Genomic DNA, 14,985 nt, shown 5'->3' with positions numbered 1-14,985 from the left:
ATTTGAGGTCTCTAGGAGTCGCTTAGGAGCAGGTGTCAGCACTCAGGAGTGGACGCCTGGACTCCCAGTTATGGGCTGCAGGAGTAGGGTGGACCTTGTGGGAGTGGGCATCCTTGTGCCAGAGAGCTCTGTTTATACTTTTGTTTCACTTTATTTTGTCTTATCTGGAAATTCACAAAATAAGGCAATTTTAAGTGTTTAGAAAACTAAATCTATTACTGGGTCATGAGTTGTTAGATTTTAAAAAGCACAGACAGTTTACAGGGTACCCAATATGTCTGAGTATTGTCTTAGACATACTTAATACTAAAAAAGTATTTGTTGTTCACCTGAAATCCACATTTAACTGGGCACCCAGAACTTCTGGCAGATCTGATAAGGTATCTGTATAACTTATCAAAACCAGGACACGGGCCCGGCATGGTGGCGCAAGTGGTTAAAGGTCTTCGCCTTGCACACCCGGGATCCCATATGGGCGCTGGTTCTAATCCCGGCAGCCCCGCTTCCCTTCCAGCTCCCTGCCTGTGGCCCAGGAAAGCAGTCGAGGACGGCCCAAAGCCTTGGGAGCCTGCACCCGCGTGGGAGACCCGGAAGAGGCTCCTGGCTTCAGATCGGCATAGTATCGGCCCGTTGCGCTCACTTGGGGAGTGAATCATCGAACGGAAGATCTTCCTCTCTGTCTCTCCTCTCTGTATATCTGCCTTTCCAATAAAAAAAATAATAATAAAAATAAATCTTTAAAAAAAAAAAACCAGGACACTTTGAGATTGCAATGGGATACCATTAATAATTATGCTGAGACAACAAGTATAAACTGGAGTAATTAAAAAGTATGGCCAGGCCCAGTGCAGCAGCCTAACGGCTAAAGTCCTCGCTTTGCAGGCACTGGGATCCCTTATGGGTGCTGCTTTGTATCCCAGCTTCCCCACTTCCCATCCAGCCCCTGCCTATTGCCTGGGAAAGCAGTTGAGGACGGCCCAAAGCCTTTGGACCCTGCACCTGCATGGGAGACCCAGAAGAAGCTTCTGGCTTCGGATCAGCTCAGCTCCAGCCGTTGCAGCCACTTGGGGGGGTGAACCGGCAAATTAAACAGATCTTTCTCTCTGTTTCTCCTTTTCTCTGTAGATCTGCCTTTCTAATAAAAATAAATAAATCTTTTTTAAAAATGCATAGCCAAACTAATTAAGAGATTTAAAATAATTTAAAATTATTTATTATGTATTTGGAAACCAGAATGAGAAGAGACAGTGGGGGACAGACAGAAGTTGTGTCTGCCAGTTCATTCCCCAAGTGCCACAATAGCTGGGCCTGAATTAGGCAGAACTCAAGATCCGGGATATTTATTCAAGTCTCGACGCAGGTCACAGGGCTCCGGTTACCTGGGCCATCGGCTCCTGCCTTCCCAGGTGTGTTAGCAGGAAGCTGGATTGGGAACAGGGTAGCCAGGACCCAAGCCAGCACTCCAGTATGGTGCACAGTCATCCCAGGCAGCAGTTTAACCCGCTTATGTCACCATACCAACCACTATTTTCTTTAAATGTTCATAATCATTCACATCTGTATATCTTCAAGTTTTGTGGCTATGAATCTTTATAAATGTGAAATGCGTCATTTTATAATTCTTATACTTTTATTAAAGTGGGCAGCACTGTGGCACAGTGGGTTAAGCTACCACCTGCATGGCTGGCATCCCAATGTGTGCCAGTTCAAGTCCTGGCTGTTCCCCTTCAATCCAGCCTAGGAAAGCAATAGAAGCTGGCCCAGGTGCTTGGGCCTCTTCATCCTCATGGGAGACTCCGAATAGATTCCAGCCTCGTGGCTTTAGCTTTTCCCAGGCTTGAAAGAGAGTAAGCTCCAAAAAATAGTTTTAGGTGGAAAAAGCAAAGTACACTACACTGTATAGAATATTTACCGTTTATATAGACAAAAAAGGAAAGATATTACATAAAACATCATCTGCAGTGTAATCTCTAGGATTATACAAAATGCTTATTTAAAAACCTGGTTACCTTGGATAAAGAGAACTGCTGACTTGGCTACACATGCTGTATTTGTACCGTTTGAGTTCTCCATCAATGTGAAAACAATAAAAAATCATCTTATGTCCTTTCAAAATAACAATGTAGAATGTATTTTAAAGTAATCAGCATCATATAGAGCAAGAGTTGACACTCAAAACAATAAAAGTAGGAAAACATTTTTAAAGAAACTTCTTTATTAGAGAAACGACATAATCCTGTAAAACATTTTTTTTTAAATGTAATCTGATATGAGTCATGGCTCAAAGATTCCAGGCAATTCAAGTATATTGGATTCTGGTATGTCTTAAATCTAATTTATAAATTAGGATTCAGAAATATTATCAATCAGTTATAGGCTGGTTCCTGAAAACAAATAATTAATGTAGACAAATTGTAATATCCTGTGGATCAATAGAACAGATGTTGGAATAGGACAGAAACATACAGTTCCTGCTCAGTAAGAATCAGACAGACTCCTAGAAGAATTGCCAGGTGAAGGAATGTATGCATTTGACACTTTGATCAGTTTTACCAACTGGTTCTTCTTCTGGAGTGAGTGCTGCCTAATACCACCCCCCCGCCAGTGTGTCTTTGCTAAGTCTGGCTATTGTTGAACCTTTTTTTCAGTTTTTTTCCAGCTTACTAGAAGAAAAAAGGACTCTTGGTCAACATTTTTAGTTCATTATCTTTGATTTTTAAAGTTTGCCATTTCTGAACTATTTATGGGTTTTGTCAGTTTTTCTTTTTCACTTTATTTTGTTCTTTTTAATACTAGGAAATGCAATGTTCTTGTGTAGTAAAGATTTTTTTCCAGGTTGTCATTAATTTTAGCTTGTATATGATCTGTAAATTGACATACTATGACCAGGTGATATGTAAGGTGGGGAGCTATTGGAGTCAAGTCAGTGAAGGTCAAAATCAGTCAAGCTGCTTATCATTTTTTAAATAAGAAAAGTGATATGGGGACCTGGCATGATGGCTCAATGGCTTAATCCTTGCCTTAAAACCGCCAAGATCCCATGTGGGTGCTGGTTCGTGTCCCAACTACTCCACTTCCCTTCCAGTAGCTGAGGCTGGCCCGAGGCCTTGAGACCCTGCACCCACGAGGGAGACCCAAAAGAAGCTGCTGGTTTCTGGCTTCTGATCGGCTGAGCTCCAGCCATTGTGGCCATTTGGAGAGCAAACCAGTGGATGGAAGATTTATTTATCTCTCTGTCTCTCCTTCTCTCCATAAATCTGATCTGCCTTTCTAATAAAAATAAATAATTTTTTTTAAAAAAATAAAAGTGACGTGACAAAAGTTATAGTGTTAATATCTAGTTAGAATAACTGTGCTGAACATATACATATATTTTATATTTTTCCCCTAGAGGTTTTGTCGGCTATGATTAGCGTATTGTTGGTGTATATACTAATGGGATTCCTCTTATATGAAGCTGTGCAAAGAACTATCCATATGAACTATGAGATAAATGGAGATATAATGCTCATCACCGCAGCTATTGGAGTTGCAGTTAATATAATGTAAGTTCAGTGTTTTTCATGGCCATCTTGTAAGTACTGTGATCTTATTGTAGATGCATTCAGTGATGTAAAGTGATACTTTAATATTTTTTAGTTTACATAGTACATTAATCTTCCTTATGAAAACACTTGAGCATTCTAAGGTCCTTGTTTGCTGATACACGCTGGAATTTTACTAAGAATCAAGAATTAAATACAACAAAGATTGTTGTTGTTTGATTTTTGGAATACACAATGTTAACTAGATTTTTTTTAAACTGTCCTTCTCCCTAAAAGCTTTCCAATTTTACTTGTATCCTCCATCACTTAGGGCAGGTGCCAGCAGACTTTTCCTGTAAAGGTCTAGACAGTAAGTGTGTTACGCTCTGTGAACCACAGCCTCTCAGTTACTCACCTCTGCTGTGGAAGAATGGAAGCAGCCAGCCTCGGGTGAAAACACGTGAGCATGGTGTTCCCGTAAAACCAAGGCACAAAACAGCAGCCCTACCCAAAGTGGCTTCTGTTCATATCTAGAATAAAATGAAAAAGCCTTGCGATAGCCTTTCTATAAGACCCTGTCCATGTACCATTCCAAGTGCCCTCAGAGCACTTTTGCTTATTTAGCTTTGGCCACAATGGCTGTCTTTTTTCTCAAACATTTGGAGTGCATTTCCCCCTATGGCCTTGGCCCTGATTCTTCAGCCTGGAGCACTCTGCCAGCACACTCGTGTGTGTGTGTGTGTGTGTGTGTGTGTGTGTGTGTGTGTGTGTGTGTGTGTGGCCTTCTCTCAGCACTCTTCCCATCATTCTGTATCTCTTTGTGGTGCTTACATTCACACAGGCTCTGTACACTACATATTTGTTGCACCGGCTCTACACGAACATAGCTCTGTGCAAGTAGGGGTAGGTATGTCTTGCTGTTTTCAAGCCAACATCTACCACAGAATACTAATGGGTGCTCAAGTTCTTGCTAAATAAATGACTTTGATGTTGCCTCATCAGTGTCTGCTAGTAACATTTTTGTCAGTAATATTGGGAAAAACAATATTTTCTTTTGTTTTTAACAGAATGGGGTTTCTGTTGAATCAGTCTGGCCATCATCACTCGCACTCCCACACGCTGCCTTCCAGCTCGCCTAGCGCAGGGCCTGGCAGACACAGCCACGGGCAGGACAGCCTGGCAGTGAGAGCTGCATTTGTACATGCCTTGGGAGATCTGGTACAGAGTGTTGGCGTGCTGATAGCTGCATACATCATACGATTCAAGGTAACATGATGACTGATTTTTCTATTTTAAAATGGATTTAATTTCAGCATTAAAACTAAAGCTGACTACCTTTTATCAATATTCTGAACTTTGATGACAGTTCTGTTCATTTTGAACATTAAAACCAGAGCTGACTCTTGACCTCAAATGCCAGTTCTATTCATTTTATATTTCTGTAAACTTAATTAATTATTGGTATAGCAACACTTTTGTTTTCTGTTTGTTTTTTTGTGGTTTTTTTTTTTTTTTTTTTAGTTTCTTTATTTTTGACAATCTTTACATAGTTGATTAGGGCACAAAGGGTTAAAGGCTACGGGAAAGTGGGTAAGACTATTGTTTCTACATTATTGCTTTTTTTTTTCTGTATCTGGGATAAAGGGGGAGATAAGTAGAGATAAAGGGAGAAACCCCACCCAGCCTCCCACTACACCAAACATAACGCTTTGATGTTGAACGAGCAAAAAGAGTTTAGTGAAGGCACAGAGAGAACAATAGGACAAGTGATTAAATGTCTAGAAATAGGTTCCTTGAGTAGAGTCATTTAAACAACCCGGAAAGAATGACAATTTTTTTGGTTACAATGTCCAAGTATTTTTAAGATTTTTTTTTTAATTGGCAAGTCAGATATACAGAGAGGAGGAAAGACAGAGAGGAAGATCTTCCATCCATTGAGTCATTCCTCAAGTGGCCACAACGGCTGGAGCTGAGCCTATCCAAAGCCAGGAGCCAGGAGCCTCTTCTGGATCTTCCACATGGGTGCAGGGTCCCAAGGCTTTGGGCCATCTTCAACTGCTTTCCCAGGCCACAAGCAGGGAGCTGGATGGGAAGTAGGGCTGCCAGAATTAGAACCAGCACCCATATGGGATCCTGGCACTTGCAAGGTGAGGACTTTAGCTGATAGGCTAGCATGCCTGGCCCTTCTTTGGCGTTCTTTAGCAGCAGTGGAGGATGCCTTTAAAACCTGGACATTGTGAGCCCAACATGGTAGCCTAGCAGCTAAAGTCCTAGCTATGCATGTACCAGCATCCCATATGGGTTCCAGTTATAATCCCAGCGACCCCGCTTCCCATCCAGCTCCCTACTTGTGGCCTGGGAAAGTAGTAGAGGATGGCCCAAGGCCTTGGGACCCTACATCTGTGTGGGAGACCTGGAAGAGGTTCCTGGATCCTGGCTTCAGATCAGCTCAGCTCTAGCCATTGGCACCCACTTAGAGGGTGAATCATCAGATGGAAGCTCTTCCCCTCTGTATATCTCACTTTCGAAATAAAATAAATGTTTAAAAAAGAAGAATGCCAAAGAACAGGAGGCATTGGTGCTGTTTTGCTTCGTAATAGGGGTGGAAACCTGCCAAGGACAATTTGGATATTTATAGCATCAATCACACACAAGTTAAAACTTAAAAATTAGCTCACTCTAAATGTGCTGCATTGAAAGCCCTGACTGGGGTTGCCTTAGCAGGACCAGACCAATTGATTCTGCAGACTTTGTATATGACCCACAGGCTAGATATTCCCTGCCCTTGCTTTATTGTTTCCGTTACATCTGTCTATACTTCCTCATAAAACTTTGATCTGTTCCTTTTTAGCCGGAATACAAGATTGCTGATCCCATCTGTACTTATGTATTTTCATTACTTGTGGCTTTTACAACATTTCGCATTGTATGGGACACAATAGTTATAATATTGGAAGGTAAGAGCTCATTAGTATCCCCTCTATGGGTCCATCATCTTGTAATGCACATTTGGCATCAGGGAGGTCTGTCTGGGTGGGAGCCATGTCTTCTGCTTTGTATGGGGACTTACCATGCCACATAACACTGTCTCATGTGCACATACCATAGACGGGTCTGCACCCTCTCCTGTCCATCTCCCCTTTGACCTTTTAAAAGTTAAGCCAAGTAGGCCAAGTGCGCAGTGAGGTCAGCTGGACACATTTACAAATAAGGAAACCCAGACTCAGAGAGATAAAAGCAAAGAAAGCAAACTGCTTAAAGTCCTGCTGGTGATGAACTGTAAAGCTAGAACAGCAGTGCAGTTGATCCTTAACGCAGTGACGCTTCATCTGTTCCTTCCATTTAACTCCCCTTGAACTTGCCTCTGCTTTGTCTACAACATCCTTCACTTACTGATGCTACGTTCTCAGCAGCAGGCTTATCTTCACTGGACGTTTCTCTCTCTTTTCTCTATTTTAAGTCTATCCTACAGTATCTGTTAAAGTATTCTGTTTTGAATGACATTTTTTTTTTTTAGCGAGAATGACTTTTTTAAACAGTATGTATTCACTTCTTGTGTATTATTCTCCATGTTAAATATTTTTAAGCTAAATTTTTTAAATCCACTTGTTTTCTTTGAAAAAAAAATGTCTGCAGCTTTTTTATGTAAAACTTTTTTTCCAAAATAAACTTTACTGATTAAAGTTTTCATTATGAACCAATAGGAGTACCCAGCCACTTGAACATAGACTGTATCAAAGACGCTTTGATGAAAATAGAAGATGTGTATTCGGTGGATGATTTAAACATCTGGTCTCTCACTTCAGGAAAATCTACTGCCATCGTTCACATGCAGCTAAGTACGTTGCTGAGGGTAAATATAAGTGTGGGATTAGGGAAACTTCCTTAAGAACGAAATTTGCTTATCATTAAGAAGACTTTTATGCAGAAAAGTTTGTTTTAAGGGTGCGGTGAGTTTCTTCAAAAAGTGAGTTTCAGGACACTACGTATAGTGCAATTGTTATTTCTGACTTCTTTGAGATGAGACATTACAAATTGATACTCACTTTCAAATTAAAGGGATTGGTATATAATTCTCATGTTCCATTCCCTTTAAGAAAAGCCAGAATTCTCTGTATTTTTTAATTGATTTTTATTTCACACATTGATGGTTTTTATTTTTTTATCAAAATAACACACACGTAATTTATTTTGAAGGTGAATGCCAGGCTTATCACTAATGTCTGCTCTTTGCCTGGGAATGGACGGCAGAGATTGGAAAATGAGAAACCATTTGAGAATTAGTGATGTGCAAGCAGACATCTCCTAAAGTTCATGGGAAAATGCAATTAAAAGATAAATTTGGGCCCAGTACAGTAACCTAGTAGCTAAAGTCCTTGCCTTGCGCGCACCGGGATCCCATCTGGATACCGGTTCAGTCCCAGCTGCCCTATGCACTTCGCATCCATCTCCCTGCCTGTGATCTAGCAGGGCAGTTGAAAACGGCCCAAAGCCTTGGGACCCTGCACCTGCGTGGGAGACCGGGAAGAAGCTCTCTCCTCTCTGTATATCTGACTTTCCAATAAAAATAAATAAATCTTTAAAAGAAAAAGATGAACCTATTTTGTTGCAAAAATATAAAATCTATTCATTCATAGTTGTCTCATAATATACATTTTCCACTTTTTGAAGATCCTTTATACTTGTCTAATGGAACAGCTTAGAGAGGATAGAAGCCAGACTAATCAAAGTACGCTCACCCGTCTAGTAAGGTTGCTTTTCCCCATATGTTTATTCCCTGGTGTGTGTTACAATGAATAGTAATGATGTTTTCTTGACTTTACAGTTCCTGGAAGTTCATCTAAATGGGAGGAAGTACAGTCCAAGGCAAAGCATTTGTTGCTGAACACGTTTGGCATGTATAAATGTACCATTCAGCTTCAGAGTTACAGGCAAGAAGTGGACAGAACTTGCGCAAACTGTCAGAGTGCCAGTCCCTAACTGTCCTTATTTGGGGGTCTGCTGCCTTATTTATCCTGCAGTCACAGACTGGCGAGCAATAAATGCAAATGTAGATGAGAATGTGGAGTCCCTGACAGCTCTTTCTATGCCCAGTACTAGTCTCTCAGAACAATCACTCCAGCTTGACAGTGCCAGTCTTTGCTTCTGGTAAATCGAGACTTGGTGATTTCCAGATGAAGATGTTTCCAAAACACTGTTTACAGAATGAGACGTGACTCTATAGATACCTCACAGAAGACAATCCGAGACCCTGCTTCACCAATTCAAGAGTACGTGTCTTACAGGAAGCTTCAAGCATTCAGTATTTGCATTTAAAAATACTTTTTAAAGGCTGTTTTATATATATCAAGCCAGTGCTGGAAAACTGAATTTTTTTTAAATTATGTAATCTTGACACCCAGCTTCTAGAATTGCTGCTCTCTTTTTACACAGATTACTTCTCAACGTATTTCAGAAATTATTAGAAATTATTCAGAAAGTGGAATGAGCATGCATTCCTAAATATTTCAGAAATGTTTTATTTCCCAAGTAAGTCTGAATGTTACTGTTATACTTTATACCTTTTCCAGATATAACAGGGTTTTGACTCTGACAGGTAATGTCTGTAATTATTTGTAAATCTTACAAGATCCAAATCTTCACATAATTGTGGCCACTGTCATTAAATTATCTAGGAAATATTTTCAATGTTCTGAATGGCAAAAGTTAGTCTTAACTCAAATTACTATATGATGATTTAAAACGGAAGAATAAAGATGGGGTGTGGCATTTCAGAATTGTCTTTCCCAAATCGCTTTAATTCGTGGAACTGTCTTAGGAACAGCAGGAGAGAGACAGCCAAAGGACACAGTGATCCTCTGTCCCTCCAGAGCTGCCAACACTTGACAAGTTGCTTTAGTGCCAGGACTCCCCCTCCAAGCAGATGTGTTTCAGCGTGAAACTGTGGGCCAGGGTTCAACTGTAATAACCCATCTCTCACATACAGACCAATCACATTACTCCAGAGCGAGCTTCTGGTTTACTGTGTGAGTTAAGACTCCCTGGACTCCAGGAACCAAGGTTAAGAAATAATTTTGAGGTTTTTCAATAATACAACAGCAGAAATGTGCAGAGGTGGTGGGAAGAGATCTTATTTTGGGAAAACAAAACAGTAATTTGGGGGGGACCATTCTGTATGTGTGTTTTAAATCTCTGGAATCTGAATGGATACTAAATCTTCTGTAGGAAAGCTAAGCCTAGAAGTTTCTGAACAGAACACCTAATTGGTAGTGGTTGTGCTAAGGAAGCAGTTGGGAATATTCCTGTTTCACTGTAGCCAGCCACTGGTTTGGAGATTACCTTTGTGCCCACAACAAGGCCCCTTTCAGTGGAAGCAATTTCCTGTAACAAGAGTGGCTATGGTTCCTGTGCTCTGCTGGGAACTAGGGTAGGGTAACAATGACTTCTACAGTGTAAGGTGTGGAGTGAAGTCCCAGGTAATCATCACTGATGACTTGTAATATAAATGAGGAAAGGAGATTCCATCTTTTGACCAAGTACTGTGCTGCAAGTAAGCCTACCAAGCCTGGGGATCCCAAGATTTTACCCAGGAATGTGAGAGGTGGATGGTATCAGCTAAACAGTTGGTGGCACCTAACTGAATACAATGAACACTCACTCCACAGGATTCTTACTGTGAATCTAATTAAAATAATTATTTGGATTTCTCTAAAAAATTTCAGGAGAATATAAACTGTTTCAATCAATCAAAATGCTCATATAAAAGGCAACTCATATAAAAGACAACTAAAAATAAATTCAGTGAACATGTGAGCATTTATGGACTTTGAGTATCTAGTAACTGGGCAAAATGCATTCTTACTAATGATTTTCTCATATCTACTGAGTGTATGCCTTGTCAGTTTTTCCTGTATCATAAAGACAGACTTAGATTTTCATACTGAACTGTTCCTCAAAAAGTTACTTGACAAAGACAATCTAAAATCCATTTGAGGATTGAAAAGGATCCTTTTATAAAATATAAAAATGCTGAAAACTTTTGTAAGTCATAATTATCGTGTTGTGCTTCAAGTGCGGCTCACATAAGGTTTCCTGTGCTTTGTTTTTGTATCAGGAACTACAGATTTTGTATTTGTACTTTCCTGGACCTACAAGATTTGAGAATTGACAGATTTTTTAAAAATAAATCTTGACAAAACCTGCAGAAAAGAACATTAGTAGTAATTAAGACCAGGGACTGCACACCTTGACTCCTCATTGGAGTGCCCAGAAACTTCCCTGCTGCCTTGGAAGAGCCAGGGCTTGAGTGGGACAAACACACAGCATGATTAATTTTGCGGTGGAACAGCAAAATTGCAACATTTCAGTTCTTCAGTATGATATATCTTAATATTTGGACATAGTCAGTTCCTTGCATACAGTATCCTGTGTAGCCTCTTGATTTGCTTCAGGAAAAGACCCACTGTCTCACAAACATCATCCCGCCTTAGAAATGTGATGGGAACATAGTTTAATGGAGCCTATTGTGGAAAGCTTTGCTATGCGGAACTAGAAGCTCCTATAATTCCTACATTACATACAGCATCATTTGTCAAATCACTGGATTCCTTATTTTACCATTTTCTTTCCGTTCCCAGAAGCTCCCCACTCTTCTGAGGCTCAGTGTCCTGTTTCCTCAGCCAGGTGTTCCAGCTGGCAGTATCTGTCTTCAGTAGAGCTTTCCCAGAATAGCTGTGGCCAAGTCCAGGTCCGTGAGCTTTCCTCTCATTTTTAACATGAGGGAATGCTGTCTTTCAGAGACATGACACTGCTTAGAAGTGTGCTTCCCAATGGGAAAGAGCCTTTTCTTGACAGCTCAGTGTTCCACATTCCACTGCATACTAAACCACATCGAGTCACTGTGACAGAATCAGCCTCCACTGTGCAACCACAGGAGAAGGTCATTGCTAATGAACACTCGGTCCTGTCAGTTACACTCACAACCTCGGTAGGGATAATCATTCAATTCTGAAACAAACACTGTTCACTAAATATTTCTTATACATTTGTATTAATTGGTTCAATGTAAGGAGTAAAACGGCCTTTAGGAAATTTTACTGTTGGTTACCTAGTAAATAGAACATTTTATATTACAAAATGTGCTCCCCAATATAAGATTACTTCACAGAACCAAACTTAGCTCATGGGCATCAGTCATAAATGAGTATGATACCGTACCGCTGGGCTGAAGGGAGCTGTCTCCCCTTCCAACAACGGATGAAGCATATTGTCTTTGTAGCTGACGTACCACTTGTAGACCCTGACTCCAGATTAGCCATGTGAGTCTTGTTGGCCAGGACTTGGATATAGGTCACAGATGCCCACCAGGTGTATTTTTTGTTTGTGATATTAGTGGGAGCACACAATTTGGAGAGGAGAAATTGTCATGGGAGGTCCATGCTGTTGAATTCTGTGTGTTCACTCAGGCCAGGCAGTCATTGAATTCCTGCTTACAGAGGATTTCACCTGCTCTTTGATCATCCTGTGAGGACCAGCTAATATTTTGTGATACTTGGAGTCCTTGCAGTCAAATAAAGGACAGTGACAATTTAAATAGTACAAATAAGTATATTCTAAAATAACAAAGAACTGAAATGTGCCAGTAAATCACATTCCCACGGAGAAGATACTGTATACTTGGAAAACTTACGCTTCTCTACATAAGTATGTGTTGTTCAATAAGCCATATCACAGTTGAAGAAATTGTGTATACTTTTTCATGTGCCCCTTTAGAAACCAGGTATTTTACATATGATTGATTTTAGAAAGATTTTGAAGCTGGGGTCTGTCTGTGTAATTAAGATTAAAGTATATGTATATGTATTGTATCTGCAGTTTTCAAATTGTAATTTCCTATGCATTTATTAAAGTATTGTTTTTGCCATGTGGTTTATTAAAATTTTTTAAATGTACAGATCTTTAAGTTTCTGTTCTTTTTATCAAATAATAGTAGTAGGCCTTTTAGCATATTCAATAAGAGAAACATTGGGGGGCAGCGTGTTGGCTGAATTGGCTAATCTTCCACCTCAAGCACAGCATCCCATATGGGCACTGGTTTGTGTCCCAGCTGCTCCATTTCCCAGGCAACAGAAGATGGCCCAAAGCCTTGGGACCCTGCACCCATGTGGGCGACCCAGAAGCTCTTGGCCCTCAGCTTTGGATTGGCTCAGCTCCAGCCATTGTGGTCATTTGGGGACTGAACCAGTGGATCTGTCTCTCCTCTCTGTAAATCTGCCTTTCCAATAAAAATAAATCTTTAAAAAAAAAATTGGAAAATATAATCTTAGAAATTTAAGAAATAACCTGAAATATCTAAATAAAGAGATGCTAAAAGAGCCTTTCTTTGAAAGCAGCAATGACAGGAAAAGAAAGAAGCCACCATGAAAGTAAGGGTGATGAGGACCACTGAAGAGCCCAAGGACACCACTGGTGGGTAGTGGGGACAGCACACCACCCTCCCAAGCGAGGTGACCTGCAGCCTTTGCTGTTTGGCTCAAGAGCCAAGAATGCGTTTTACATTTTTAATTATTTTATCAATGGAATAATATTGTATAATATTGTATAGTGTGGAAATTAAATGGATTTTAAATAAGCTTCATTATCTATAAATAACATGCTATTGGAATACAGCACACTCATTAAGTATGTATTCTGTGATTGCTTTCATGCTACTGTGGCAAAGTTGAGTTACGACAAATGCAAAAGATTTACAACCCAGGGCCCGGCACTGTGGCACAAGTGGTTAAGGTCCTCGCCTTGCATGCCCGGGATCCCATATGGGCGCTGGTTCTATCCCAGCAGCCCCATTTGCCTTCCAGCTCCCTGCCTGTGGCCCGGGAAAGCAGTCGAGGACAGCCCAAAGCTTTGGGACCCTGCACCCACGTGGGAGACCCGGAAGAGGCTCCTGGCTTCAGATCGGCATAGTATCGGCCGTTGTGCTCACTTGGGGAGTGAATCATCGGACGGAAGATCTTCCTCTCTGTCTCTCCTCTCTGTATATCCGCCTTTCCAATTAAAAAAATAATAATAATAAAATAAATCTTTAAAAAAAAAGATTTACAACCCAGCTCTTCACAGGAAAACCTTGCCTACCTTTTGCTGTACACTGCTGTGCCATGTTGAGGCTATAGCACTAAGGGGGGGGTGCAGGGGAGGGAGAGTCTGGTGCTATGGCTCAGTTCGCTAGTCTTCCCCTTGCAAATGCTGGGATCCCATATGCATGCTGATTCACATCCCAGCTGTTCCACTTCCCATCCAGTTTCCTGCTTGTGGCCTCAGAAAGCAGTAGAGGATGGCCCAAAGCCTTGGGACCCTGCACTCACATGGGAGACCCAGAAGAAGCGCCTGATTCCTAGCCTCAGATTAACTCAGCTCTAATTGTTGTAGCCATTTGGGGAGTGAACCAATTTGAAGAATCTGTCTGTCTGTAAAAATCTGCCTTTCCAACAAAGATATATATATTTTTCAAGTGTCTATGGTTGCAGTAAAGCCTTCTTGAGCCCACTTGGAAGTTCCTGTGTCTAAGACACCAAAGTCTTTCCCCTCCCTTGACTTGTTTTTATTGTTTATCCCCTTTTGGGTTTGGAAACAGAAGACTAGCACAATTTTAAATACTACCATGTGCAAACCACCATGCCTTGACTAGCACAGCAGTTTCTTCCCAGAATACCACCATCACCAGTTCATTTAGTGGTTTTCACCATGAAATCTCATCCAGGGTCAAGCATTTGGCCTCCTTAAGCTGCCAGTTGAATCTAATGAATCTAATGATTCATTCCCCAAGTGATCACAATAGCTGGAGCTGAACCAATCTGAAGCCAGAATCCTGGAGCTTCTTCCAGATCTCCCATGCAGGTTCAGGGTCCCAAGGTTTTGGGTCTGCCCTTTGGGGCCATCCTCAACTGCTTTCCCAGGCCACAAGCAGGAATCTAGATGGGAGGTGGGGCAGCCGGGATTAGAACCAGCACCCATATGGGATCCCAGGACATTCAAGGTGAGGACTTTAGCCGCTAGGGTACCACACCGGGCCTCATAGCATCTGATTATCTGCCTGGCTATACTTCTATTTTGATTGGCATTTTTGTGTTCATTTTAATTTGAATGGCCAATACTGTAGCACAATGAGTTAAGCTACTGCCCGCATCACTGGCATCCCATATAAGCACTGGTTTGAGTCCTGGCTGCTCCACTTCCAAAACAAATCCATGTGAATGTGCCAGGGAAAGCAGCAGAAGATGGCTCAAACCTTTGGGTCCCTGCACCCACATAGGAGACTTGAAGGAAGCTCCTAGTTCTTGGCTTCAGATTGGCCCATCTCTGGCCACTGTGGCTATTTGGGAAGTGAGCCAGCAGATGGAAGACCTCTTTCTGTCTGCCTGCCTCTCTAAATCTCTCCCTCTCTCTTCCTATAACTGCATTTCAA

At 41.2% G+C, this 14,985-nt stretch overlaps 1 protein-coding gene and 1 long non-coding RNA gene across 4 annotated transcripts in view; one reads left to right on the top strand and one right to left on the bottom strand.

Moving 5' to 3' along the window:
• The window catches only part of SLC30A4 (solute carrier family 30 member 4), a 32,503-nt gene extending 20,028 nt beyond the window's left edge, over positions 1 to 12,475 (top strand). Inside the window, exons 4-8 of the mRNA XM_040970061.1 lie at positions 3,392 to 3,545; positions 4,592 to 4,790; positions 6,376 to 6,481; positions 7,229 to 7,363; positions 8,350 to 12,475. Of these exons, the coding sequence (XP_040825995.1) occupies positions 3,392 to 3,545; positions 4,592 to 4,790; positions 6,376 to 6,481; positions 7,229 to 7,363; positions 8,350 to 8,504 (749 nt within the window). The 3' untranslated portion in view covers positions 8,505 to 12,475. The remainder of the gene's footprint in view (positions 1 to 3,391; positions 3,546 to 4,591; positions 4,791 to 6,375; positions 6,482 to 7,228; positions 7,364 to 8,349) is intronic.
• LOC121149425 overlaps positions 1 to 14,985 on the bottom strand; it is a 69,576-nt gene that overhangs the window by 25,026 nt on the left and 29,565 nt on the right. The window lies entirely within an intron of this gene.

Source organism: Ochotona curzoniae, unplaced genomic scaffold (assembly GCF_017591425.1).
Source record: "Ochotona curzoniae isolate NIBS_2020 unplaced genomic scaffold, NIBS_Ocur_1.0 scaffold_4701, whole genome shotgun sequence".
Lineage (NCBI taxonomy): Eukaryota > Metazoa > Chordata > Mammalia > Lagomorpha > Ochotonidae > Ochotona > Ochotona curzoniae.
The sequence above is the reverse complement of the archived record's forward strand: the minus strand, read 5'-3'. Positions and strand labels throughout refer to the sequence as shown.